The 27665-nt window shown below is 42.1% G+C and overlaps 1 protein-coding gene across 1 annotated transcript in view; it reads right to left on the bottom strand.

Moving 5' to 3' along the window:
* The window catches only part of LOC120915454 (tyrosine-protein phosphatase non-receptor type 11-like), a 184084-nt gene that overhangs the window by 45140 nt on the left and 111279 nt on the right, over positions 1–27665 (bottom strand). Inside the window, exon 3 of the mRNA XM_040325985.1 lies at positions 4759–4953. Within this exon, the coding sequence (XP_040181919.1) occupies positions 4759–4953 (195 nt within the window). The remainder of the gene's footprint in view (positions 1–4758; positions 4954–27665) is intronic.

Below are 27665 nucleotides of genomic sequence, written 5' to 3'. Positions count from 1 at the left end.
TTGTCAGCCCACAACTGTACTTAGGATCCCAGTGTATTTATGGTAGATCAACAGCTATTTTTCTGTACTTGCAAGTTTTTTTAAAGGTATACAAAATTGGAGAAATGTGCATTGTTTTGCAGAAATGTAGTGCATGTGTCTAGGTTTTTTTATTTTTATTTTGCCCTGACAATTTAAAGAAAGGACAGTGGGCCTTCTATACAGCCAATTTCAGTGCCAATCTTTGAGATTTCAGTATGTCAAATTGAAACACTCTGATGTTGTGGGCCTTGGGGGGTGGCCCAGAAGTCTCACAATCCCCTGAAAGTGTCCAATTTCTGGCTGACATATGGAGTCTTACAAGTCTTAAATTGCTGCAGTGAGCAAGGCATCATTTAGTAGTGATGGTAGAATGCGAGGACAAGGCATCTTTCACGCAACAGTTCCAAATTAATTTTTTCCTTTTTTAATGTGACTGCAAACTGAACCCTAGATTTTTTTTTAAATAATAGGACATACTTCCTTAGGTATTCAATTGCTTCATTAAAGCTAAACTCTTGGGAAAACAAAAATGCTTCCTTATAGTTGGGCTGGTCCCACAATGCAAAGCTTAAATTAGGTCTAGGGGACCACAAAAGGCACTTTTACTTTACCTGATCCTCCCACTCTCATAGGCTTTTCTGAGTAAAAACAATCAGTCTCCTCTCACCTACGCTGCTTGTCACGAGTCCTCTGATATCGAGTCCAGTTTAGAACCCAAAGCCATGCAAGGGACAAGAGGACGTTGAGAAAGAGCCCCTTGGCTGTAGTGTAGGGGAGAGCACCGTTTGCAGAGGACCAGGTAAGTAAAACTGCTTTTTGCAGCCCCCTTGACCTAAGCAAGCATTGAGCCCCTGCAATTGACGTAAGTGGAACTAAACAAAAAAAAAAAAAAAAAAAAATCGGTATGTAGGTATCTGGTATTGCTCTAAAAATGTCTGTATCTGGTAACTGTCACGTCTAGAATGTGTCATGACAATGGACAGCGGTGGATAACCTCAACGTTGCAAACATGCAATTCTGGAATGAAAAGCAAAGAATCAACTAAAATTCCCACTTAAAAATATGAAATCTGTGTACTATAGATTGGGGACAGTAGGAGATGAAAAATGCCACAAAGCATCAAAGAACAGAACAAGTTCAAATTTATGGATCAATATTAAGTCTAAAAAACCTGAGAAGAAAACGCTGAGTTTCTTTTCAAACTGAAAAAAAGAAGAAAAACCCGAATGCATTAAACAACATGTTTATTAAAAAAAAAAAAATTAAATCAACCATCGATCTCCTGACTTTACACACACAGCCTTTTCACACAAATACCGTTTGATAACAACCACTTGAAAATCAATGCCGCAGTTTGTTTTATGAACATTTACGTAAGCGTTCTAAGAAATATTATTTATTCATTGGTAGGTGAACAAACACAAACTGCCGCAATACACTGGGGACCTAACATACTTACCCTCGTTAAAAACTAATGAAAAAGAAAAAATAGGACGCATCTTGCTGGTGAAAAGATCTCAAAAGTACAAGGATTTCCAATTAGGAGGAAGATTACTTATGTGTCCATGGGCAGTCTACAGGAAAAGAAGTAGGGGGTCACTGGGAAGCTGACCCGGTACAGAGAAAATTATTAAAGCGGTAGTAACGTTTATCCCAACTATTCTTAAAAATGCTCCCTCCCCCTCTTACATTTCCTGCATACCCTATATAAAACAAAACCTGTGTACCCATTTTTTATTTGCTCTGGTCACATGTTCCTGCAGTTCTCGCTACTCGACTCCCACACCCAGCTGGGGAAAGGGAGTTACCGCTCCAGGTGGGTGTGCTATACAATCAGTGTCTTCTCAGGAGATCAAGGGTGCCCGCAGTGCACAAAGCAAGTGATAAAGAAATTGGATTGACAGCCGCACTCCAAAAAAAAAAACTTGATGATTGTCTTTATTGTAAAACAAATGAAAAGTAGCACTACAAAAACACAGCAAAAAATGGGGATAGCAGCCTACGCGTTTCACACTATCAATTCGTGCTTAATCCCCTCTGGGGAGCAGACAGGTCTGGTGTGTTGGAGATAAAGACAACCGGAGGAAAAGGCCCTGGCTGGGTATTAGCCATAAGTATACAAACTTGTGCAGCTGGTAAGTGGGCACTTTGCTTGGCAGTGGATTCACTTGTTTCGTTCCTTGCAAGTCACATCATTATCACTTTACTGTTGGGATTTGGTTTCACTTCCATCGGAGGAATGTATTACCTTCTGGAGGACTTTTTATGAGTTTACATTATAGTATTTGGGACTTTCTTCAGAATGACAGTTTTGTTTATTTTATTCATTTGTTATTTTTTATTTTGTTCACTTGGTTAATATATCACTTTAAAAGCACAGCTTATTATCTTTCTGTATCATTGTATGTGTATATCTCACCTAAGTTGTAGCTAGATTGTATTTATTTCTTCCAGCGCGGTTTTTCTTTTTGTATACTTTTTTGTAAAAAAGTCCAGGATTTATCCCACTGAGAAGAGAGTTTTTTGCCTTGTACCAAGTAAAGTTTACCTTCCAAGTGCAGTGATAGACCTTTCTGGAATTAGACTTCCTATCTTTTAGAAAAGTGGGAATCACAGATTCAGAGACACCATTGTCTCTCTGAGCTTTAACAGGCATGCCACTAAAGCCAGCACCTGGCCAAGTCTGGAGCCACGATGACCACCAGAATGCCCTTCAGCTCAATGTTGAGAAAAAGCAGAGGAAGGAGTTTTAAGAGAGGAAAGGTGTAGATCAGGCTGTACTGATCTCAAAGAGCCACCAAGGCATTCACTGCTTCTGCTAGAGCAGGGGTCTCCAAACTGCTGCCTGTGTGCCCGGATGTGGCCATTCGTTTGCCTTTATCAGGCCCTCGGGAAACAATTCCTCCCACTGACACCAATGATGGGGCACTATTCCTCCCACTGACACTAGAGATGGGGGAACTACTTCGCCCACTGACACCAATAATGTAATTTTTTACTCCCATGGACCACCAAGCCTAATGCATTGTTTACTCCCGCCCATGCCAGGGCATTTTCTGCCTTCACTGATCACAGTCCGGCCCCCCTAAAGTTTGAAGGACAGTAAACTGGCCCTTTATTTAAAAGGTTGAGACCCTTGTGCTAGAGGATCCCTGTACCTTGAGACAAACCCATCCAATTTGTTGTTCCTAAAAGCCAAGAGGTCACATCTGGTGTCCCCAACCTGTAACAGGTACTGAAACACCTCCAGGTGCAGGGACCATTCCACTGGGTTCAGGTGCTGCCAGCTGAGGAAGTCCCCCTTCTAAATGCCAACACCTAGGGTGTACACTTTGGACAAGGCTGGAATATGAAGCTCTGCCCAGGACAGGATTCAGACTACCCCTTCTGTTGTGCCAAGAGCTCTGCTGCCTCAATGATGGTTGATGTATGCCACAGTCGTGGTGTGTTCCAACTGAATCCAAATCAACTGACCCTCCAGTCCAAATGTCCAGCATTGCAAGAACAGCCAGATCGCCCAAAGTTCCATGATGTTGATCAGGAGAGATTATTCAGCTGGTAGCATGTGCCCTGCACTGACAAGGTGCCCAGAAACCTTCCCCAGCTCGAGAGGCTAGAGCCCATTGTAAGGATCTTCTAAGATATCGTAAGTTGGGACTTTTGTGACTCCAGTGTGGGATTTATGGGCCCTGGAGCCAGGGACAATCCATTCTTTATGGACTGAAGAGTCCATGAAACCATGCATGACAATGGTAAAATTAAACCAGAATTAAGCCAAGAAGGCATCCGTGCCTGACAGGTGGAGTGAAAACTCCAAAAAGGTGGAAAAACTTCCAGGCTGCCCATGTCAGGCACCACAGGGTGTGCACTACAGGTAACTCCTTAAACATTAGCAGTGTGTGAGCTGGAGGCATCAACAGCAGCATTATCCACTATGCATCGATGATCCAAGGTCTATGTAGCTCAGGGTACAAGGTGCTTCATCAAAATGGTGGAAAATAAAGCACTAAGCATGTACAGGACACTCCGCATACATATTTTTTTGTGTGTCGGCATTCAATCCTCCTGTAGGTGACACTATATATCCCTGAAGTCTCTGAACTCCTGTGCCCCTTCACTGGATGAGAAAGAGAAAGGATGGAAAAGTCTTGGAATGTGGATTTTCAGTGGTGATTTCTGAAGAAAGCATCTAAGCATGTATGACAAGGCACAGGATAAAAAGGTAATATACATGCAGGCAGATATTTAATTCTACCTGGATAACAGCTTTAAGGTAGGTGAAAAGACTAGAACCCCTTCCTATTTTTACTGCTGTTTGGTGCTCTTTTAGAGCCTGAACATGCGTTCGTTCTGAATACCCAATCACAAACACAGCGTTTTCTTCTTTATCAAGTTGTTATGTGAACATTTCTCTATTACTTTACTAAATCAACCATAAGGGGTATGCCAAAAGTCATCAGGAATGGTTATCAGATATGCTAGCACAATTCGTTCTTTCTTCTACTTTGGCAGCATGTGGCTAGACTGAAGCCTCAACTAAAGTTTCAGTTCCACATGACTAAAATAAGGAATTTTCCAGAAAAATTGTAAATATTGAACACAGATATTTCCTGGTGCAAAGATAACCATACACTGTACAAACGAAAGAAAAAAATATATATAAAAATCCAGTAGATGGCAGTGGTGCGGTGGATAAGGATATCTGAGATAGCTGCGTATTTCATTCGATGCACTCACCTTTCGGAAGTAGGGTCCTGAGAGTTCAGTGGATACTTGAGCTCGATCACATCTCCGTTTTTCTCTCTCAGTAGACCCTGCTGCTCCGTGTAATACTGCACTAGTTCAGCCAATGTGGCAAACGTCTCTCCACCATACAGGTCATAGAAATCCCCAGTGTTTTGGATTTTGATGTGTGTGACTTCCTTGTTCCTTCTGCAGAAATAAAAGAGAAATCATTAGATGTATGTGGTAGATACGGTCAGTCTGCAAGTGCTCTATAAAGGCTATAACTTCAAGAAAAGTATTATACTGAATGTATATGGAGTACCTTGGGTATAATTTTTTTCCATCTAGACTTCTATTCCAGAAATAAACACACAAGCAGAGACGTAGGACATGTTCTGCTGGACACCCTACTGGTTGTCCGCTCTGTCAATATTTCACCTGCATTAAGCTGGCCATACACCATCTAATCATACAATCTGCTATAGCTTTACCAAAAGTATGTGATGAGGAAAAACCTAATCAATCCATTAAATTAGCAATAAAGCAGACAAGCATTTGCCCTACCTAGTAGATGGCAGGTCAAAGTTCACATGTGCACGCTCCGTCACAGTATACTCTATATTCCCTACATTAAAAAAAGTACAAGTACATTGGCTTTTTGAGTCTATTCATGCTTTTTTTGGCCCCTCCAAAAGACAGCTTTTCCGATTTCCACACAACCCAGTGTCAGGTTTACATCATTCCTGTGGCCTAGTTGACTTCTTCCTGCTCGATCACCACTGTAGGCAACATCTCTCAGAATACAATGACAAGGTTTGAGGAATCTCCCTTCTACATCAAGTGTGTGGATGGGGGAATGGGGTTCGTTTTGTTTAACCCGCTGGTTTAACGAAAAACTAACACATATACATGTGTTAGTTTTTTGTTAAACCAATGGCTAGCCTAAGGGCCATATGGCCAGTTCACACCTGTGCGGTCAGTTCTAGGTACATTGCAGGCACATTAGTGTGCATTTTCATGCACACTGGCCTACATTTACCGTTTGCCATAGTTTTGTGTTTTCCCGCAGCCAGTGGTCAAAACGGGCCTATTCTGAGCGCGACTTTTCCACGATCAGGAGAGGGACACATATGCTTTTATGAAGTTTGAGTTTAGGCGCTTTGTCAAAAAAAATGCCAAAAGTTGCCAGTGTACATGAAGTCTTACTGGCCCTCTGAAAAGTGATCCATAGGTAATCCTGGAGGTCTTTGTGCTCTACCTACCAAAAGTACATTTTGGTAGGTCGGCCACTCCTGGGAAAGTTCGCCACTGTTCCAAGTTTTATCTGTTTGTGGATAATGGCTGTTATGGTTCGCTGGAGTCCCAAAGCCTTAGAAATTACGTTGTAATCATTTCCAGACCAATATGTAAATTACTGTATTTATTGGCGTATAACACTCACTTTTTTACCATCTTATACGCAGGGGGCTGTGGAAAGTTTTTTTCATGAAACTACCCTCTTAAAGTTAGGGTGTGCGTTATACGCCTGTGCCTGTTATACTCCGATAAATACGATACTTTGCTTCTCATTTGTTCTTGAATTTCTTTAGATTACAGCACGATGTGTTGCTTTTGGAGATCTTTTAGCATGCTTCACTTTGTCAAAAAGCTTCTATATACAGGTGAAACTCAAAAAAAATCATCAAGCAAAAGTTCATTTATTTCACTAATGCAACTTAAAAAGGTGAAACCAATAGGTGAGAGATAGACTCATTACATGCAAAGCAAGATAGTTCAAGCCGTGATTTGTTATAATTGTGATGATTATGGCTTACAGCTCATGAAAACTCCAAATCCACAATCTCAAAAAATTAGAATACTATGAAAAGGTGCAATATTCTAGGGCTCAAAGTGTCCCACTCTAATCAGCGAATTAAGCCATAACTCCTGCAAAGGGGTCCTGAGCCTTTAAATTGTCTCAGTCTGGTTCAGTAGGAATCACAATCATGGAAAAGACTGCTGATCTCACAGTTGTGCAGAAAACCATCATTGACACCCTCCATAAGGAGGAAAAGCCTCAAAAGGTAACTGCAAAAAAAGTTGGATGTTCCCAAAGTGCTGTATCAAAGCACAATAATAGAAAGTTATGTGGAAGGGAAAAGTGTGGAAGAAAAAGGTGCACAAGCAGCAGGGATGACTGCAGTCTGGAGAGGATTTTCAGGAAAAGGCCATTCAAAAGTGTTGGGGACTTTCACAAGGAGTGGACTGAGGTGGGAGTCAGGGCATCAAGAGCCACCACACACAGACGGATCCTGAACATGAGCTTCAAATGTCGTATTGCTCTTGTCAAGCCACTCCTGAACAACCAACGACTGGCTATACACTAGCAGAATTAGGTTTTCGGAATGTTTTGCAATTTTCGAAATGGCAAGTCTGCTCAAATTGATGAAGCTGATAAAAAAATTGTCCTGCTTTTTAGAATTTTCTTTTCTCAAATTAAATAAATTCTATAACTTTGCATGCGATTTTCTTAATCCTCCATTTAATAGTAAAACCTGCTTATTACATCTAGAATGCCCTTCAAGTAGGTGGTCTGCATGAATTTGTAAGGGCTTTTAAACAAAGTTGACTCAATAACGGCAACATGGAATGTTCTGACTAATGATTGAGAATTTCCACACAAAATGTTTGAAATTAAATTCTACTTGTGTATGATCAACTTTCCAATATTCTGAAAAAAAAAAAAAAACCTTTACCACTAACAAAAGCTAAATTCAACCATATACTTATTGGGCCAAGGAGGTCATAGCAAACAGTATGTACCCTGCAACCTGTAAAGGCTGAAACCTGATTGGTGACTTATCAGTGAGGCATTCTCAAATATAATACAGTTTATCTAATGTCAATCCAGTTTCCTGTGCAGCTGAACAACTTTTATTTATATTTCTTTTTGCAAGCTCCTAAGCTATGAATGAATAATAGTTGCATCTGCAACCTAGAGAGACAATAATGAATAATGCATCCGTATCCATAAACCGTAACTGACCACAGAAAATGTTTTCCTTTCACCATAGCTCTTATTTACAAGAATTAGTATGTAAAATTCTTATAACGTTCAAGAAGTAACTGGGTGTAAAACTGAACACCAATTACTGCAGTTATGTATGAATTCCAAAACATTGAAAAGTACCATTAATCTCAGCTAGTGGAAGTACAATCAGTCTCTTATAATCCCTTGTACAGCAGCACTCAGACTGGGGAAAAGAAAAGCAGCACAAGAAGCCAAATAATTGAACTACACGCACAAATGTTGACAAAAAAACACCCTGACAGATGGAGAAAGCAGAGTGAACAGATGTGGTTAATCAACCTTTTTTTTTTTTTTTTAAGTTCATACATTTTTGAGCAGTTTTTTTTTTTTTTTCTTACCATTTATGTCCAAATATTTGTTTTAAATCAACATTTAAAAAAACACATAAAAAAACATCCCTAGACAACCTTGGGGCACCTAAAAAGAGAGCACAGCAGAGCCAATTGCTTTGCCGGCCCCTGAAGGGCACTGAGAGGTCTTATGTTAGATATTAATGCATAGTGTGTGCGTGTGTATTTATGTTATATATACAAACACACACATTATATATATATATATATATATATATATATATACACACATATATATATACATACACACACACACATCCGGAAAGTATTCACAGTGCTTCACCTTTTCCACATTTTATGTTATGCATTTTAGGGGGTGTGCCCGCCCCCAAGAATGTTTTTGTATGTTGAGGATTTGGAAAAGCACACACTGGTCTATAGAACGCCCACAGTTAATAGTGCATGTCAGAGCACAAACCAAGCCATGAAGTCCAAGGAATTGTCTGTAGACCTCTGAGATAGGATTGTATGGGAGGTACAGATCTGGGGAAACTGTACAGAAAAACGTCTGCAGCATTGAAGGTCCTAATGAGCACATCGGCCTTCATCATACGCAAGTAGAAGTTTAGAACCACAATAACTTCCTAGAATGGGCCACCTGACCAAACTGAGTGATCGGGGAGAAGGGCTGTAGTCAGGGAGGTGATCAAGAACACGATAGTCACTCTGACAGAGCGCTCCAGTGTTTCTCTGTGGAGAGAGGAGAACCTTCCAGAAGAACAACCATCTCTGCAGCACTCCACCAATCAGGCCTGTATGGTAGAGTGGCCAAACGGAAGTCATTCGTCAGTAAAGGATACAGGACAGCCCACCTGGAGTTTGCCAAAAGGCACCTGAAGGACTCTGACCATAAGAAACAAAATTCTCTGGTCTGATGAGACAAAGATTGAACTCTTTGGCCTGAATGGCAAGCGTCATGTCGGGAGGAAACCAGGAACCACTCATTACCTGTCAAATACCATTCACACAGTGAAGCTGGTGGTGGCAGCATCATGTTTTCAGGATGTTTTTTAGCGGCATGAACTAGGAGACTAGTCAGGATCAAGGAAAAGATGAAAGCAGTAATGTGGCTACGGGACAACTCTGTAAATGTCCTTGAGTAGCCCAAACTTGACCCTGATTGTACATCTCTGGAGAGATCTGAAAATGCCTGTGCACCGATGCTCCCCATCCAACCTAATGGAGCTTGAGAGGTCCTGCAAAGAAGAATGGGAGAAACTGCCCAAAAATAGGTGTGCCAACCTTGTAGCATCATACTGAAGAAGACTTGAGGCTGAATCTAGTGCCAGGAGGTGCTTCATTGTAAAGAGCAAAGCCTGTAAATATTTCTGTACATGGGATTATTTAAATTTTTTGTTTTTAATAAATTTGCAAAGATTTCAAACAAACTTCTTTCACATTGTCATTATGGGGTATTGTTTGTAGAATTTTGAGGAAAATACTACATTTAGGCCCAGATTCTCAAAGGACTTACGACGGCGCAGCGCTATGTACGCCGTCGTAAGTCCTAATCTGACCCGTCGTATCTATGCGACCGATTCTTAGAATCAGTTACGCATAGATATCCATTAGATCCGACAGGCGATCTAAAATGCATTTTTTTTTGGACCGCTGGGTGGCGCTTCCGTCGAATTCCGCGTCGAGTATGCAAATTGGCTAGATACGCAAATTCCCGAACGTACGCGCGGCCGGCGCAGTAAAGTTACGACGTTTATGTTAGGCTTTTCCCGGCGTAAAGTTGCCCCTGCTATATGAGGCGCAGCCAATGTTAAGTATGGCCGTCGTTCCCGCGTCGAAATTTGAAAAAGTTACATCGTTTGCGTAAGTCGTCCCGTGAATGGGGCTGGACGTCATTTACGTTCGAAACCAATGACGTCCTTGCGGCGTACTTTGGAGCAACGCACACTGGGAAATTCCACGGACGGCTCATGCGCCGTTCCGCAAAAACGTCAATCACGTCGGGTCACAGTAGTTTTACATAAAACACGCCCCCCCTGATCCAAATTTGAATTAGGCGGGCTTACGCCGGCCGATTTACGCTACGCCACCGCAACTCAAGGAGCAAGTGCTTTGAGAATACAGCACTTGCCCGTCTAAGTTGCAGAGGCGTAACGTAAATCGGATACGTTACGCCCGGGCAAAGATATGCCACTGACTAAGAATCTGGCCCTTTATTTAGAGTTTTAAATTACATAAGAACACAAGGACATATTGGTGAATTCAATATACAGGGAGTGCAGAATTAGGCAAATTAGTATTTTGACCACATCATCCTCTTTATGCATGTTGTCTTACTCCAAGCTGTATAGGCTCGAAAGCCTACTACCAATTAAGCATATTAGGTGATGTGCATCTCTGTAATGAGAAGGTGTGTGGTCTAATGACATCAACACCCTATATCAGGTGTGCATAATTATTAGTCAACTTCCTTTCCTTTGGCAAAATGGGTCAAAAGAAGGACTTGACAGGCTCAGAAAAGTCAAAAATAGTGAGATATCTTGCAGAGGGATGCAGCACTCTTAAAATTGCAAAGCTTCTGAAGCGTGATCATCGAACAATCAAGCGTTTCATTCAAAATGGTCAACAGGGTCGCAAGAAGCGTGTGGAAAAACCAAGGCGCAAAATAACTGCCCATGAACTGAGAAAAGTCAAGCGTGCAGCTGCCAAGATGCCACTTGCCACCAGTTTGGCCATATTTCAGAGCTGCAACATCACTGGAGTGCCCAAAAGCACAAGGTGTGCAATACTCAGAGACATGGCCAAGGTAAGAAAGGCTGAAAGACGACCACCACTGAACAAGACACACAAGCTGAAACGTCAAGACTGGGCCAAGAAATATCTCAAGACTGATTTTTCTAAGGTTTTATGGACTGATGAAATGAGAGTGAGTCTTGATGGGCCAGATGGATGGGCCCGTGGCTGGATTGGTAAAGGGCAGAGAGCTCCAGTCCTACTCAGACGCCAGCAAGGTGGAGGTGGAGTACTGGTTTGGGCTGGTATCATCAAAGATGAGCTTGTGGGGCCTTTTCGGGTTGAGGATGGAGTCAAGCTCAACTCCCAGTCCTACTGCCAGTTTCTGGAAGACACCTTCTTCAAGCAGTGGTACAGGAAGAAGTCTGCATCCTTCAAGAAAAACATGATTTTCATGCAGGACAATGCTCCATCACACGCGTCCAAGTACTCCACAGCGTGGCTGGCAAGAAAGGGTATAAAAGAAGAAAAACTAATGACATGGCCTCCTTATTCACCTGATCTGAACCCCATTGAGAACCTGTGGTCCATCATCAAATGTGAGATTTACAAGGAGGGAAAACAGTACACCTCTCTGAACAATGTCTGGGAGGCTGTGGTTGCTGCTGCACGCAATGTTGATGGTGAACAGATCAAAACACTGACAGAATCCATGGATGTCAGGCTTTTGAGTGTCCTTGCAAAGAAAGGTGGCTATATTGGTCATTGATTTGTTTTTGTTTTGTTTTTGAATGTCAGAAATGTATATTTGTGAATGTTGAGATGTTATATTGGTTTCACTGGTAAAAATAAATAATTGAAATGGGTATATATATTTTTTTTGTTAAGTTGCCTAATAATTCTGCACAGTAATAGTCACCTGCACACACAGATATCCCCCTAAAAACTACTTCCAAAAATATTCAGCTTTGATATTAATGAGTTTTTTGGGTTCATTGAGAACATGGTTGTTGTTCAATAATAAAATTAATCCTCAAAAATACAACTTGCCTAATAATTCTGCACTCCCTGTACAATACATGATGTACATTTTTCTTAGTAAGGCAGTGCAACAATTGCAAACATGTGCATTACAACTTTTATTTTTATTGCTCATCGCCCCCTACAAGATTCTAGGGGACCAATAAAAAAAATTCAAGAGACCAACCTCTTTCACTCCATTTGTAACAACAATAAAATGTTTGAAGAAGAGTTGCTCTTTAGCAGCTCCTCTTACCTCAAAGCATGCACATTATTATTATCATAGCAATGTTAATAGCCTTTTATTGGACATAAAATACTCTGCAAGTGGCCTATCTTGTAATTGATCTTCTTGCAACAGTCGCCTGGCTAGTAAGCCAAACCTACAAATCCATCTAAAGAATATCATTAACAATGTGGCCCAGCGAGTATGAAGAATGTGAAAAAACACATCAAACATTACATTCAGGTAAACAATATAGTGCATACTAACTGAAAAAACACATGCTAGTAAATTTTAACTCTATAAAGGCAAAGAACTATGCTAAAAGCTGCATATCTTTCTTGCACAGCTATTTAAAGTGAACATTATCCCTGTTTGCAAACAAGCCATTTTGCTTTGCTCTTTAAATGCTGATGTGACTGCTTTAAATTCTGTAACTGCGGAAGAAAAGCATGTGCATACAAAATGAAATATTAATCCCTTTGTTGAGAAGTGAGCGAACCGGTTTGTAATATGCCTCGGGTTATATCTTTCACCGATTCATTTCTGTATCACAGAAACCTCTTTACAGCAGTGCTTGAAATACCAAGAGGAACTCAAGGTTGTATAGTTTCACCCGGCACAATAGACGTTGCTACAGAGTTTTTTTTTTTTTTTTCTGTGTGTGTGTGTGTAGACACAATATATAATAAAAGACCGAACACACTATATTACAGGAAAAAAATAAAATAAAATAAAAAAAAAAGGTACAAAAGCTGAAGGCCATTTCTGAAACACCTTAAGAATAAGTAAGCCCAACATTTCATATTCCTTATATGTTCCTGCTGTACTATGTACTTGTATGAGAAAGTATCCGGTTCTCTTTGTATTGCTTCCTTTGTGTGAAAAGTCTGGTGATCTTGTCAGTCCCCTTGCTGCCCAATTTCAAACTGACCACACAGGTATGAGAGCACAGCGTGGTCAGTTCTGTAGCTGTGCTGAGAACTCAGCCCGCTCTCTTCCTGACACACACCCCTGCACAGCCACTCACTGGGAAGATCATTGTTCTGCTGTTTCTCCTACCTCCGAGCTCCTTATGCATCTGAGAACTGAGGGCATATGATCACTTGGAAAAAAAAAGTAAAAAAAAAACATAGACACACACACACTGTATCACACAAAAGTAAATATTTTATTATATATTTTCATGTGACAACACAGAAGAAATTACACTTTGCTACAATGTAAAGTAGCGAGTTTTTTTTTGTATAATTTGTACCTCTGCAAACTAAATAAAATTTTGTTGGATCAAAAAAAAAAAAAAGTAGCGAGTTTTTACAGACTTGTAATGTATCCCTATGGGATTGTGGACGTTAGCGGATGATGCATCCGCTAACGTCCGTAACGATCCGCCTCCGCAAAGATCCGCTTTTGCGGACGGAAGAAAACCCTATTTTTCTTCCGTCCGGCGGAACAGATCGGATGAATACGGACACACGGTCCGTATTCATCCGATTCCCCATAGGGGAGAGCGGAGGAAAGACAGGGCGGTCTCTGCACAGTGTGCGGGGACCGCCCTGTCCACCGACAGCTCAGCAGGAATTTACGGATGATCCCCGCTGAGCCGACGGGTCAGGAGTAATGCAGCCTCAGTCAGGACAGTCAGGGGAGAAGGAAAACTCATCCTACAAGCTTCAACTAGACACTAGACACTGATAGTAGACACTGATAGAAGTCACAAGACTGCTATATACTGCTGATGAGAAAAAAAGGTATTTAGCAGTCTATAGTCATTAAAATAATTGCATTTCCATGTTTTGTGTACTGAGGAAGACCAGCTAGAGTGAATGTAGGGTCCTGAGTTTATTAACACTTTAATGCGGAGAATGCATTAGGTTAAAAAAAAACTTTATGCCGCGTACACATGGCCATTTTTAATGGTCTAGAAAAAGGACGCTTGTTAAGCCTGCCTTGCCTACACACGATCGTGAAAAAAAAAAAAAAATGCTTGAGCAAAGCGTGGTGACCTACAACACGTACGACGGCACTATAAAGGGGAAGTACCATTCGGATGGCGCCACCCTTGGGGCTGCTTTTGCTGACTTTGTGTTAGTAATCGTTTGGTGAGAGACGATTCGCGCTTTTCAGTCTGTTACAGCATGACAAATGTGCCATCTCCATTACGAACGCTAGTTTTACCAGAACGAGTGCTCCCATCTCATAACTTGCTTCTGAGCATGCACGTTTTTTTTCACGTCGTTAAAGCCTACACACGACCGTTTTTCACGACGTGAAAAACGACAACGTGAAAAACGACACGAAAAAATAGAGCATGTTCTAAATTTTTAATGCCCATTTTTCACGTCATGAAAAATGCTCTGGAGCCTACACTCTATCGTTTTAATTACATTTAAAAAAAGTCGTGTGTACGCGGCATTAGCCTTTAAAGCCACTTTCATTCTTTTTCTATATTCGGGCTTACAAAGCAAGTTTGGAAATACATTATTTTCCCTTTCTGTTGCTGTCCTTTGAGTCATTTTGTTATCATCTAGGATCTTGTAGGGTTAAATGACGCAACTTTCCAATAAAGTTGTCAGCAGACATGTGGATCTCTGTATACAGTGCTATAATTACTTGTAGGTTTCCTTGGCTAGCATGTAATTGGCTAGCTCAGATGAGTAATTAGTGTGCACGTCTAAAAACAAGTCAATGGGGATGCCATCTTTCATTTTACACTGAATCGCATTGAAGCCTCCACCTCTTCACATATCTTTTTTTTTTTTAAGACACTACATTGAAGGTACATGCTCTAAAGAAATGGTGATTATAGAGCTATAATCATGCTCTAATGAGGATTATATGTCAACACGGAAATTACCAGGTAGATGAAGCAACAGTGTATTATTATTATAATAAAGGATTTATAGAGCACCAACAGTTTTTAGAGAGGAAGACAGTGCAGTTACAACACAAGTCAATACAAAAGTGAGGGCCCTGTTAGTGAGAGCCCACAATCAAAAAATGGAGGATCAAGTGATACAATAAGCAATAAATATAAGGAATATGCTGACTGAGAAATTAAAAATACAGTTGTTTAGCTAGAGGCTTATTATATTGTACCTCCCTGATGTGATGGGATTTCCGTGATCACCTAAAGGCCGACTGAGTAGGAGATAGTTGGACAGGTTGGGGTAGGGCGTTCCAGAGGATGGGAGAGGCTCTGGAGAAGTCCTGGAGGCGAGAATGCGAGGTGGTGACAAGGGAGCTAGAGAGCAGGAGGTCTTGGGAGGAACGATGAGAATGTTTTGCGCCAAATTGTGCACTCTTACAAACATATAGCCTCGTTGGCATCCTTCGTAGTTGCGCCAAAGGAGGGTGTTGGGTGCCTATACAGCGCCCTTGTATGCCCCTCCCCTGCACCCCTCCAGCACTGGGATCATACTAGCTGAGTGAGAGAAAATGAGGGAGAAGTGAAACACTGGCATACTAGGCAGGACCAGTGTACAAAAGTGCGCTTTCTGAAGACATAAAATGAAAACGTACGTCAAAGCTGTAGTGGAAAATATGCTATGTGTAATTCATTTTTCCTGCGCCCATAAGCGCCCTTTCAGCCTTTTGGTATAATTCATCTTAGTACGACCCTGTTTCCAGCATTTCCCTAACAGACAAATTCCATCATTCTTTCATCCTTAACCTCACAGCTCGACCAACTGACCTGATCCTGGGAGCAATCTTTATTCATATAACAATAGAGCTTGGTGGCTTCACAAATCAGCCAATCAAGCACAGGCAAGCTACAACAACCTATGAACAATGACTAGGAGAGTCTTATGGGCGTGTCTGGGCAGGGACAGTGTGTATGATTTCCCGCCCCCTGTATCTGTAAGCCATTATCATCAGCTAGACAAAGGAAGCCACATGGCTGGTCTTGAGATCATGGATGCTCTGCCCGACCTTAACAATTCAAAGACTCCCATTTTCACAGTTGGAGTGAAACCTTATTCTGCGTTGTTCAGAGAACAACGCATTCCCGGATTATACTACCGTTCCTGTGGATGGGAGATTATTTGCAGGGGCACGCCATGGCCCTCCCATGTGTTGATCAGGCACACGGGGGGGGGGGGCGACATGAGCCTACATCCCCTCATAACCGATAATGTCTTTGCAGAGTGAACACATCCCCCTCAGATGATCGTCTGTGCACCGCATAGGGGCCCTTCGCTGGCGGACATATGCCCACTCTGCAACCTCAGAAAGCTTTCTACCAGACAGGACTCAACCAGCGTCAGTCTGCCCCAGTCCACTCTTTAGAGTGAGAACCAACACTGGGAGACACTGTGACAATACATATTAACTACATTTTAATAACATTTCCTCAACAAAGCGCATCTTCGGTCCCCTTTCTCCTATTTCAATGATCTATTACGGTGTAGAGGAGGACAGGAGGAGTTCATTTTGATCCACTTCAGAGAGGAACTATACAAGATCCACAACTCAACCACAAAGCGCTATTTGACAACCCTTTTAGTTAAATTAGTCATGGCTCTCTGGTGAGTAGGTCATCCTATTAAGCATTTCGGGGTGTTGCTTTGGAAACTATTCTAGCCGGAGATGGTTCTTCATTTCCTACCATACTGAAAATAATTTTTTTAAAGACTGTATGAACTTCATGTGTTGCACAATTAGTTTAGCACTTTGTACTTTATGTTTTTGTCACGGCTATGATTTACTACCTATAGTATCATCTGTTAATGTTCCATATTGATGTGATAGCTCATGGTCATTTCAATTAGTGGCTAGTTCACAGGTTAAATGCTTTCTAAAAAACAGCACCCTCTCATACCTTTCCAGTATCCATAGTATAGGACACCTACATTGGTGAGCAGCTTTATATATATATTATGTCACATTACACAAATCCATAGGCAGGGGTCAAGTCCTGGGGAAAAAAAGTGTGGGAACTCCCACCCAAGATCCACTCCCCCACCAAAAAAAAATGATACGCTCATATGCATAATTACTAAACCGCATGTTCTTTCTAAATCCCGCGATAACTCGCAGCAGACCTCTGCAATGTCTCCTGGGAACAATGAAAAAAGCTCCCAGGAGACATTGCGGCATTGAGGAAGTGACGGAATACCCGATGAATACATATACAGCAAGCGGCCAGTAACAAAGGATTACTAAGGTTCGCCTGCCCCTGACAGTGACTCGAGCTGGGCATCGCCGCTTAGTGAAGAATTGGCTCGGGCGGCTTGGCTGCTCTAGTTCTGCAAAGGGAACGGAGTTCCTGCTGTGAAAAAAGTGCAGGAACTCCGTTCCCACAGGACTTGAGCCCTGTCCATAGGTGTGAAGTACCTTTAAATACTGGGGTTGCATTAACTGAGGGAGAAGAGAAACATTGGAATACAAGTCAGTACCAGTTTACAAAGGTGCATTCACATTAAAGAATAACACCCCCTAACATTGGGTGTCCTACATGTGTGGATGTACTTTTTACAAGTGATTCTGCAGTGATTAAGGCAGACCTTCACTTAAATATTAAATTGCCATTTACCTTCCTCCCCATCCCTGCCCCAACACTTTTGAATTTTATCTTTTTCTTAGGGGGAGAGCAGGTACCTTTCTTTGACAGGTACACCCTCCCACTTACTCATTTATCACCAAGGCAAACATGATATCACTGTCCCTGCCCTTCCCATCATATATCCTAGGAGGTCTCCCTGTGGCACACAATCTTGCACATATGTAGTGGGCAGTCGTCTGCGATTTCTCAGAAAGTCACAGCCAGCTCCCAAATCCAGGACCCAGGGACTAATTTCTATAAGTCAGCAGCTACAGTATTTGAAGCTGCAGACTTTTATTTTTTTCCATCAAGGAGGCTCAGAATCCCATGTGGACATTACCACGGCTTTCTGTTTGTTGAAAGCCATGTACAGCACTCTGATGGCCCCTGCCATGAAGCATGATCTGCCTGAATTGCACAGAGAAACACAAACCCCTAATTAGGATGTCAATGGGACTGACAATATGCAAGGAAAATGTAAAGGTTTAACTTCTATAGCATGTTGATGAGGGGGAAGGAAGGAACCAGGAAGAGCAAAAAGCAGATTTAGCCCAGTTTCACACTGGGCTGCGGGAATCAAGCCATGCAAGTTCAACTAAACTCTCACAATTTCATTCCCGCATGTCGGCCGCGATTACAGAGACATCCGTGCAGGTTTTTGCACAGATGTCAATGTAAATTGTGGGCTGAAATCGCAAATAGTAGTAAAGAAACTACTGTATTTTCCGGCGTATAAGACGACCCCCTAATTTTCCAGGAAAAATTTTGGTTTTGGGATATACTCGCCATATAAGACTACCCCCTTCTTACTAGTCTTTCTGGAAGCTGAGGGGTAGCTAGAACCGCTGACAGAAACAGGCTTTTTCAAATCTCACTGTGCCAATACATTACATGCCCCTTACTGTGCCATCACTTGCCCCTCACTGTGCCATCACTTGCCCCTCACTGTGCGAGCAGTGCAATCACTCACGTTTTTCTGAATCGACTACCAGGCCGTGACAGTCTCTGTGCTGCGAGCGTCAATGATTTGAAAGCCGCACCTTCTCCTCAGACTGTCCTGTGATAGGCGGAACGGAACGTCCGAGGATGAGAAGGCATCTGTGATAGGAGGAACACAGAACAGAGGCGCTGCTGGGAAGATTTGTGTTCCTCCTATCACAGGACACTCTGAGGAGAAGGAGCGGCTTTTAAATCATTGACGCTCGCAGCACGGAGACTGTCACCGGCGTATAAGACGACCCCCGACTTTGGATGCATCCAGAAAGTCGTCTTATACGACGGAAAATACGGTACCTTATGAATTCGGTGTGACAGCGCATCTGCAGCATCGCACCAATTAGGACAGTGCCATTGCTGGCAATTGCTGGCGACTTGACATGTCAAATCGCACCAGTGTGAACCAGGGCTAAAATTCAGCTTTAAATTAAAACTCTTAGTTAAAACTTCTTAGTTGGAACCTCTGCCAGGTATTTATTGGATATTCCAGCTCTGACAGTCATCAGTATAACTGTCTCCACTAAAATGTTCCCTCATTTCTTGTCCCATAGACATTCGTATGTTCCCTCACTTTCTATCCCACATACAGGAAGTGAAATTAATTCTCCTCAGGTAGCAAGTCAAAATCTGAAAAATCTTTTAAAAGATTTTACCTGGAGTCCCACTTTAGGTTTTCGTTAACCCCCTGCTACCGCCAGCTTATACAGTGCTAATGAAGTGAGGGAATGCCAGACGAGTCAGTTAATATTAGACTGGGGGTTGCCAGACATGTCAGCTGGTGCTGGGTACAAGGTTGCCAGACATGTCAGCTGGTATTAGATCACTATTACAAATTCTCTAACACCTGGATCACCCTCTCCTGATCTCCAATTTAAAAATTGCAGGCGTTCAGTATAAGGAATAGGAAAATAAAATTCTTCAACAAATTTTTTTTCTTACAAAGAAACCCCCTAGGACAATCATGACTGGCCTGATTTAAAAGGTGCAAGCTCCAGGGCTGCTGTACTTGTCCTTTTCTTACCAACCAGGGAATCCCTGACCTGGAACCAGTATGTGTAAATGTCCCAGCCTGTTACTGGCTGCATGCTTGTTCTAGGGCAGGAACTCACAAGGCTTTGAAGCCAAGCTACAGAAGGCAGCCTGGTGAAGCATGGCGGCTCTCATATTTCTCTGCCGACAGGTTCCTTATAAGCAGAAAAATAGGTTACATTTCAGAAATGACCTATTTTTATATCTATTTGAAAAGGCTTCCATGCAAAGCCAAAGCTAAAATGAAATAGCACCTCATTCTTACCACATAAATCCTTTTCTAACCAGAGGTCATTGATGCCTGGATGCACAGACCAAACCTATCATTGTCAGTATATATCACTTAACCACTTGCCTATCAACTTTCAATGACAATTGCGCGGTCATGCAACACTGTACCCAAATTAATATGTTAATTATTTTTTTTAAACAGAGCTTTCTTTTGGTGGTATTTTTTTTTTTTGCTAAACAAATGAAGTCCGAAAAAAAAAAAAATCCACCGATGTGCACTCTTGAGACTGCACTTATAATCAGTGCCCTGGTTATCAGTGTACATGTCCCTTTTAGGGAAGTCGGTTATAGTCTCTCTTCTCCTCTCCCCATGCTGGCAGCATGAGGAAAAGAATGTCGATAACGTGGCTTATGTTGACATCTGTGATTAGACACAGCTGATCACGTGGTAATGAGCCGCTGATTGGCTCTTTAATGTAATATGTGATCAGGATGCTGTCATATGATGGCGTTTTCAGAACTAGACAACTGCGCTGGAGCCGTCGTTTGACTACAGCAGGGGTGCCCAACCTTTTGAAGAGTGAGGGCCACTTAAAGCGGGGGTTCACCCTTAGAGGGCACTTTTCCCCCTTCGCTTCCTGCTCGTTATTACTAGGGGAATCGGCAATTTATTTTAAAATATGTGCAGTACTTACCCGTTTACGAGGCGCATCCTCTCCGTCGCTTCCGGGTATGGGCTTCGGGAATGGGCGGTCCTTCTTGATTGACAGGTTTCCGAGAGGCTTCCGACGGTCGCATCCATCGCGTCACGATTTTCCGAAAGAAGCCGAACGTCGGTGCGCAGGCGCAGTATAGAGCCGCACCGACGTTCGGCTTCTTTCGGCTACGAGTGACGCGATGGATGCGACCGTCGGAAGCCTCTCGGAAGGCTGTCACTCAAGAAGGAACGCCCGCTCCCGAAGACCCATACCCGGAAGCGACGGAAGAAGATGCAGCTCGAAAACGGGTAAGTACTGCACCTATTTTAATATAAATAGCCGATTCCCCTAGACCGAACGAGCAGGAAGCTAAGGGGAGATTTTTTTTTTTTTTTTAAATGGGTGAACTCCCGCTTTAAGCAACTTCGTAACTGGTCGCGGGCCATAATGAGCGGAGCGGGTGGATGGCATGTTTTTGTTTGCTCTGCATATGCAGAGCGGATACTGACACAGCCCACTATACTTTTTAGCAGATCGGATACTTTTTAGCAGATCGTATTGGAGGTAGGACACAAGTTTGTTTATGTCTTCCACTACTTAGAGGTGAATGGAGGGTCCAATTGGTCAGACTGTAGAACTGACTGTGTGAAGGGGGCCCAAGGTTGCTTTCACATTTATGTGCTGTGATTTAACTTGCCCTACGGGTGCAACACAGTGTTTCTTTGGCTTTTCTGCGCTTTGCAATAGACTTCTATTATATTCTGTAGGTATCTTTCAGATACCTACCTTCTTTCAGAAAGCTCACCAAACTCGCAGGTAATAACAGAAGTCTATGGCTCAGTGCAGGTAACCCGTAGGTAAACTAATCTGCACCTGCGGATCAGTTTTAAAGCAGCCCAGTAACCACTGCAGAAAAGATATGCCCATATATACACACTAATTTTAGTAATAAACTGACCTTTAATAACAGTATTCTATCCTATTCCATCCCAGAGTAGGAGGTCGCGGGCCACATCAGAGGGCTCAGCGGGCCACATGTGGCCCCCGGGCCATTGGTTGGGCACCCCTGGACTAGAGCATGCTCTTGACACGTGGTAAAAAGTGGCACTAAACAATATCCAAAAAATCCATACACATCTACTACTTAAATCTGTAGTAAACCGCACCTTTAACCACATTAATACTGGGCACTTTCGCCCCCTTCCTTCCCAGACCAATTTTCAGCTTTCTTGCACTTTCAATGACAATTGCGCGGTCATGCAACGCTGTACTCAGACATTTTTATGATTTTATTCACACAAATAGAGATTTCCTTTGGTGGTATTTATTCCCGACTCAATTTTAATTGTTTTGCGATATACGCAAAAAAAAAAAAAAAAAAAGAGCGAAAATTTGGGAGGAGACAATATCTTTTTCTTTCCATTTTAAAAGAAATACAATAAAATCAAATGTTGTCATGAAATCAAGCCAAAATGTATTCTGCTACATATTTTTGGTAAAAAAAAAAAAAATCCGTTAAGCGTATAATAATTGGTTTGTGTGATCACGGATAGATGGATGGGAAAAAGATGACAGGCTGGTTGTACAGACGTCAATCTACCAATCGACATCTGCACAACCAGCCTGCCCATACATGGATCAAATTTGACCAGTCCCTGCTGAACTTTTCAATCCATGTATGGTTTTCGACTGAAATTTTGATCAATGCATGGTCACCTCGAGGAGACAGATTGCTGCGGAAGCAGTGTGTGTATACAGACATGCAAAGAGCATGTGCAGAGCAGACATGGCTAGCCTGACAGTTTCTGTAATCAGTCTGGGCCTGAAGCAGCCTGATGGTCTAAGAAGACCAAAATAGAAAAAGAGGCTGAAAATTTTCCTTGCATTTGTGCGATGCTGAAAAGCCCCTTGTAAAGGTGAAAGCTTTCGTTAATGAAATGGAAACTTGTATATGCCTTTTGTATTTCCAATAAAGGGTATACTTGGTCAGCAACAATGTTTACATAAGTGGTACGCATCAGTTAACATCCACATGAATGGCTGGACCCCAAGTGTCCCAGCGGGACATTGCCCAGAGAATCAAACTGCCTCTGCTGGGATTCCTTCTTCTCATACTGCATCCTGTTGCCACCTCTTCTCAATATACAAACTACACCATCGGTAAGGCATGCTTATAATGGGCAAGACGGATGGAGAAAAATGCTAGGTTGTACTAAAAGGAAACAAATTTAAGTCTCAAGAGATCAACATCAGGAAAGGAGTTTCACCTTTCAGCAGGAGAATATCACACCCACACTACCATGGTAGAGGGGTAAAAACCCAAGAACCTGAAGGTCTCAGAATGGTCCACGCCAACCCAAACCTTTAAGAACCTGTGGGTAGACTTGACAATTGTTGACCAATATCCAACTCCAATCTGATAAAGCCAAAAAACTGTGCCAAGGAGTATTGGAGAAAACATTCAGGATCCAGACATTCAAAAAACTTTTGACCCTTGCCAATATTGCTGTATTCCAAGGTGACTCTACCCGGACCTTGTAACAAAGATCTGCTTTTTCAATTATCATTTGCATCACACAATATTACACATTTCTAAAGCCCTGTACACACAGTCGGTCCAAACCGATGAAAACGGACTGAAGGACCTTTTCATCGGTCCAAACCGATCGTGTGTGGGCCCCATCGGTCAGTTATCCTTCGGTCAAAAATTTTAGAACTTGGTTTAAAATTGAACCAATGGACGCCTAACCGATAGGTCAAAACCGAAGGTTAGTATGCAAAAGCTTCGGCTAAAAACCTGCGCATGCTGAGAATCAAGTCGACGCATGCTTGGAAGCATTGAACTTCATTTTTCTCAGCACGTCGTTGTGTTTTACGTCACCGCGTTGGACTCGATCAGTTTTTTAACTGATGGTGTGTAGGCACATCAGACCATCAGTCAGCTTCATCGGTCAACCAATGACAACGGTCCTTCGGACCGTTGTCATCGGATGGACCGACCGTGTGTACGCGGCCTAAGTGTTAATTTGGTTGTGATTTGATTTTTGTTTTATTATTTACATCGATTTTAATTTGCATTGCTATGAAAGAGTCCAAGGGGGTGATTACTTCTGCAAAGTGTAGTATATAAAATGTTCTTAGATGAAAGTACAGAGGATTTAGTACATGGCACCAGGCACAAAGCTATTTTGATGCCTGCAGCTTCCATCTGTTTGGCAGCCAGAGCAGAGCGATGGTGATTCAGCACAGCACCACGCGCCTTCCACCACCACCCCTGAGTTCACTGCTTTGGGATGGCGTTGCCAGAGGGTTTTGGCATGAAGAGAATTCCTCTTTGTGCCCAGACAAAAGCTGTAATTGTGGAGGAATCTGACATTCGCAGACAGTTGCTTTAGTGACTAAGGGGTTAAGGGCACAAAGGGGAAATGGCAACACAGGGGACGCTTTGTGTGATATCTTGATTTAAAAGCTGCAGTGATGCTCAGACTGCTTGTAATACAGGTCTGAGAGTCAGAACATTTCTCATTGGCTGTCACTATGGGGTTTCCAACTTTCCTTTACAAGGCTCGAACAGCAAATAAGCAAAAAAATAAAAAAAATTGGCGTATTTCAGATTTAACAGTTAAGATGACTTCTCATTTGTGTGTCTGCATTTTTTTTATTGTATTGGGCAGGGGCATGGTCATGCATTGACTTACGCTATACTTCCCAATTTTTTACTTGAACGGTTGCTTTAAACTGGGAAAGATTTAGCATGCTGTGGACAGCTCAGTTCCATGGGATTTGTTGAAACGCTGATGGAAAGCCTCAAACGGTCAAGTGTATGGCAAGCATGTTGGGTAATATGGCTGATCCTTCATAGATACAGTACAGTAAGTGAGAGTTGTCACCATAGAACAGGAAGTGTGGGTCACTTCAAAACAATTCAGGTCAAAGTAAATAAAAGTTAGAAAATCAGAGCAAAAGGTATAATGTACAATAATCACCTAGTATTGTCTCACATACTCTGCGCTACGCCAGGAAAATCCAAAATCCTGTGGCACTCTATGGCCCCTTTCCATGCATGCCTATGGAGTGTCCCATCCCCCAAAATCAGACGGATGGCGATACGTCCCCATCCGTCCATGGCGGATCGGATCAGACCAGGTGAGATCTGATGAAAAAATGGACATGCTGTCAGTTTTAAATCAGATCTCTCCATAAGAGACAGCGGCGCTGCACAAGCCCCTCCAAGCTCAGTGAGCAGAGAAGGACTTGTTATTCGCCGGCACAGCGGAGAGATCTCCCGCTAAGCCAGTGGACTCCATGGCGACAACTTTTAAAAACATTTTTAAAAATGTCATTTAAAATGATCGTGTGTGGGCTTCACATCGTTTTTCGGCTTCTGAAAAACGACAAAAAAAAAAAAAAAAAAAAAACCGAACATGCTGCATTTTTTAACGTCGTTTTAAAAAATTACGTTTTTCGGGTTGTAAAAAATGATCGTGTGTGGGCTAAAACGACGTTTTAAACCCACGCATGCTCAGAAGCAAGTTCTGAGACGGGAGCGCTTGTTCAGGTAAAAACTACCGTTCATAATGGAGTAAGCACATTCTTCACCCTGTAACAGACAGAAAAGCGCGAATCGTCTTTTACTAACACGGAATCAGCTAAAGCAGCCCAAAGGCGAATAGAACTTCCCCTTTAGAGTGCAGTTGTACGTCAACGCGCTTTGTTCATCATTTTTTTTAAAAACGATGGTGTGTGGGCAACGTTGTTTTTAATGCTGAATTTGGGGAAAACTTCGTTTTTTGGACATGTTCAAAAAACAAAGTTTTTTTTCAAATGCCGAAAAAATGATCGTGTGTACGCGGCATCAGAGCTCTGGCCCGCCCCTTCCTTCATCACTGCAAAGCTACATTCAGCCAAATGTCATAATAATGGCTCAAAATGTCCACTTGCTAACCACACACTATTGCTGCCTTTTACTTCTTCCATCAGACTGGATTACCATCTGAAATTCTGATACAGGGCTAATGCCAAGATGGCAACCAGTTCATACAGATCAGTTCATTCTTATATATTTTTTATTAAAGGCACAAATGACACATTTCTATTGCAATCCCTCCACCAGAACTCGATCTACATTTCCTAGAACGCGGTCAGTTCATGCTCTAGCGTCAGGCTGACCATTTACATCAGACGGAGGAGCTCTGGTGGGCCTTTGGTCTATGGTGGGCCCCTAGGTTTAATTTGCTTTAAAAATTAATACAACTGCCTTTAGTTATCAAATATCCATTATGTAGACTACTGTGGACAGGTGGTTGAAGGAAATGTTTTTTTTTTTATCAGATTTTTTTTTTGTTGATAAATTTCCACTCCGTTATACAAACAGAATTTCTTTGTGCAGTCTTGCATGCTTACACGTGGGTGGCTTTCCGGTGTCAGTTAATACTTTAAGCATGCAACGTCTAACTCTTAAGTCTGTAATTTTTTTTGTTTGTTTTAACATGTACATAAAAGAAATGTTTTTAAAAGAATTAGAGTGCTACATCAGAAGTAAAGCAAAAAAAATGAAATGTCAATATACAAAACCTAAGAATCGGTAATATCACTGAAAAACATGACATTAATCCATCTGATCATTTCACAAATCTTCAAAGATTTCACACTGTATTAACATATGAAGCACACTGTATTAACAGATATCGGTGGCCGAAACATATCGGCCGTAAATAGCGTTCGCATTTTCCCAATAATGGCAACATTTTTGCATGCGATTTTGACACAATTTTACTGTACTTATGACATAGATCATGTGACTCGAACTGCATTAAAAACATAACACGGATTGTTTTATTGATGTGTTCTCAATGCACTTCAATGGAATAGATGCCTTTTTGGTGCATTTTTTTAACGGACCAAAAATGCAGCAAATAAAAGGTGCCGATAATGGCAACAGACAATTCATACTCATGATATTATTAAAAAGTGGAATATTACAATACTATATACCGTATTTGCCGGCGTATAAGACGACCCCCCTAATTTTTCAGCCAAAATGTTGGTTTTGGGATATACTCGCCGTATAAGAATACCCCCTTCCTACTAGTCATGCCTCACCTCACTGTGCCACCATTACATGCCAGACTGTGCCCCATTACATGCCAGACACTGCCCCATTACATGCCAGACTGTGCCCTTACCTTATCCCAAGACATGCAGAATCGCAGCCGTACGATTTTTCAAAAGCCGTGCCTTCTACGTCTTCCTGTTCCGTGATAGGCGGAAACACTCAGCTTCCCAGGAGGCACTGTGTTCAGTGTTCGCCTATCACGGAGGCCCTCTCGTACAAGGACAAGAGGGCCTCCGTGATAGGCGGACACTAAACACAGGACGAGAGGGCCTCGTGATAGGCAGACACTGAACACAGTGCCTTCTGGGAAGCTGAGCATTTCCGCTATCACGGAACAGAAGACGTAGGAGGCGCGGCTTTTGAAAAATCGTACGGCGCGATTCTGGGATAAGGCAAGGTTAGGTTACTGGCATATAAGACGACACCCCGACTTTTAAGAAGATTTTAAGGGTTAGAAAGTAGTCTTATACGCGGAAAATACGGTACAAAAAAAAAAAAAGTCATTTTCAGCCAAGTACATCCTGAATTTTCGGTTTGGTCTTGGCACCACAATTTCAATTCAGTACACCCCCATTTTACACTGAAAAATAACAGAGCAATGCATAATTATTGATAATAAATTACTATGTAGCCATCTTAGTTTTTGCCGTACGATTTGTTTCAGAAAGTAGCCTTTTCCAGGACCAAATCTCAACCCGAAATGGAGCAATTTCCCCCCAAAAAAAAATTTGCTGTGCGTCAGCTATGAGTAAACACTGAAGTTAGTGTGAATCGCGTCAGCTGTCCTAGGCTCCATTGCTGTGACTTGTAGTGTCCGTTTCCAGTTTTTTACATTAAAGTTACGTTGGCTTGGAGTGCGGCTGTCCTGGTCATCTTTTGTTCTTATTTGCCATGTGCATTGCTATCACCCTCAGTTCCTGAGAAGAAGATTGCACCCAACAAGACCTGCCT

This window comes from Rana temporaria, chromosome 10 (assembly GCF_905171775.1).
Source record: "Rana temporaria chromosome 10, aRanTem1.1, whole genome shotgun sequence".
NCBI lineage: Eukaryota > Metazoa > Chordata > Amphibia > Anura > Ranidae > Rana > Rana temporaria.
The sequence above is the reverse complement of the archived record's forward strand: the minus strand, read 5'-3'. Positions and strand labels throughout refer to the sequence as shown.